Genomic DNA, 1120 nt, shown 5'->3' on the forward strand with positions numbered 1-1120 from the left:
CTTCCGCGGAGGTTTCGGCAGTGGCATCCGGGGCCGGGGTCGAGGCCGTGGACGGGGTCGGGGCCGAGGCCGCGGAGCTCGCGGAGGCAAGGCCGAGGATAAGGAGGTAGGTTTCAGCTACGCGCGGGATCGGGCCCGTAGGCGGCGGCAGAGACCGGCCCTGGTCACTCGCGCATTTTCTCCCTCTAGTGGATGCCGGTCACCAAGCTGGGCCGCTTGGTCAAGGACATGAAGATCAAGTCCCTGGAGGAGATCTACCTCTTCTCTCTGCCCATTAAGGTACGCGTCGGTCGTTGGGGCGTTGAACAAGTGCGACCCCGGAGTGGTTTGGGCTGGGGTTGGATGGTTGGCAACTGCCATTGACCCGCCTTGAAGGGCCCAGCGTCTCGTTGGAGAGGTTGAGGTTGTGTTGCGGGCCGGCTGAGGAGAGGATTCCACTTGAGAGAGGTTGGATGGATATACCTGAGCGAAGCGAGAGCCACGAAAGGCATTTCAGCGCATCTTCCCACGTTTCGCAGCGAATTCATTTCCAAAGAGCTGAGACAGAGGCAGCGCTCGGTTCATGCCATCCGAGAGGACGATGAAGTTCAGGTTGTGGGAGGACACCGTAAGGGTTAGCAAACTCATAGTCCGCGTGTACGGGACAGCTGTCATCCGCTTCCAGCGGGTGCAGTGGGGAAAGGCTAATGGCACGTTTGTCACGTGAGCATTCGCTCTAGCAAGGTACCCTGTTCATGGCTAGGCCAAAGCTGGACAAAGCAAAAGGAAACCTGAGTGGAAAGCCACATCTCACCAAACGAGGAAAAGGGCAGATAGGAAGAAACGATTGAGATGCTGAAACATGCTAACCTTACAAGATTCCATTAACACTGTTGAAACGAAACAAAGGGGACAGATGGGGGATGCCAGGTGAGGGGGTTCATGACTATTTTTTTTTTTGGCGGGGCAGAGTCTCGGCCTGTCACCCAGGCTGGTGCGATCTCGGCTCACTGCAACCTCCTCCTCCCAGGTTCAAGCTCCTGCCTCAGCCTCCTGAATAGCTGGGTTTACAGGCGCCCACCACCACACCCGGCTAATTTTTTGTATGTTTAATAGAGATGGGGTTTCACCATGTGGGCCA

General features: G+C 56.9%; 1 protein-coding gene across 2 annotated transcripts in view; it reads left to right on the forward strand.

Moving 5' to 3' along the window:
* The window catches only part of RPS2 (ribosomal protein S2), a 3427-nt gene that overhangs the window by 360 nt on the left and 1947 nt on the right, over nt 1–1120 (forward strand). Inside the window, exons 3-4 of one of the 2 annotated variants that reach the window (XM_011962430.1) lie at nt 69–106; nt 190–279. In XM_011962430.1, coding sequence (XP_011817820.1) covers nt 69–106; nt 190–279 — 128 coding nt within the window. Of the gene's footprint in view, nt 1–11; nt 107–189; nt 280–1120 lie in introns of both variants that reach the window. The other variant, XM_011962429.1, reaches the window with a different exon arrangement.

The sequence above is a fragment of the Colobus angolensis genome, unplaced genomic scaffold (genome assembly GCF_000951035.1).
Source record: "Colobus angolensis palliatus isolate OR3802 unplaced genomic scaffold, Cang.pa_1.0 Scaffold59, whole genome shotgun sequence".
NCBI classification, from domain to species: domain Eukaryota; kingdom Metazoa; phylum Chordata; class Mammalia; order Primates; family Cercopithecidae; genus Colobus; species Colobus angolensis.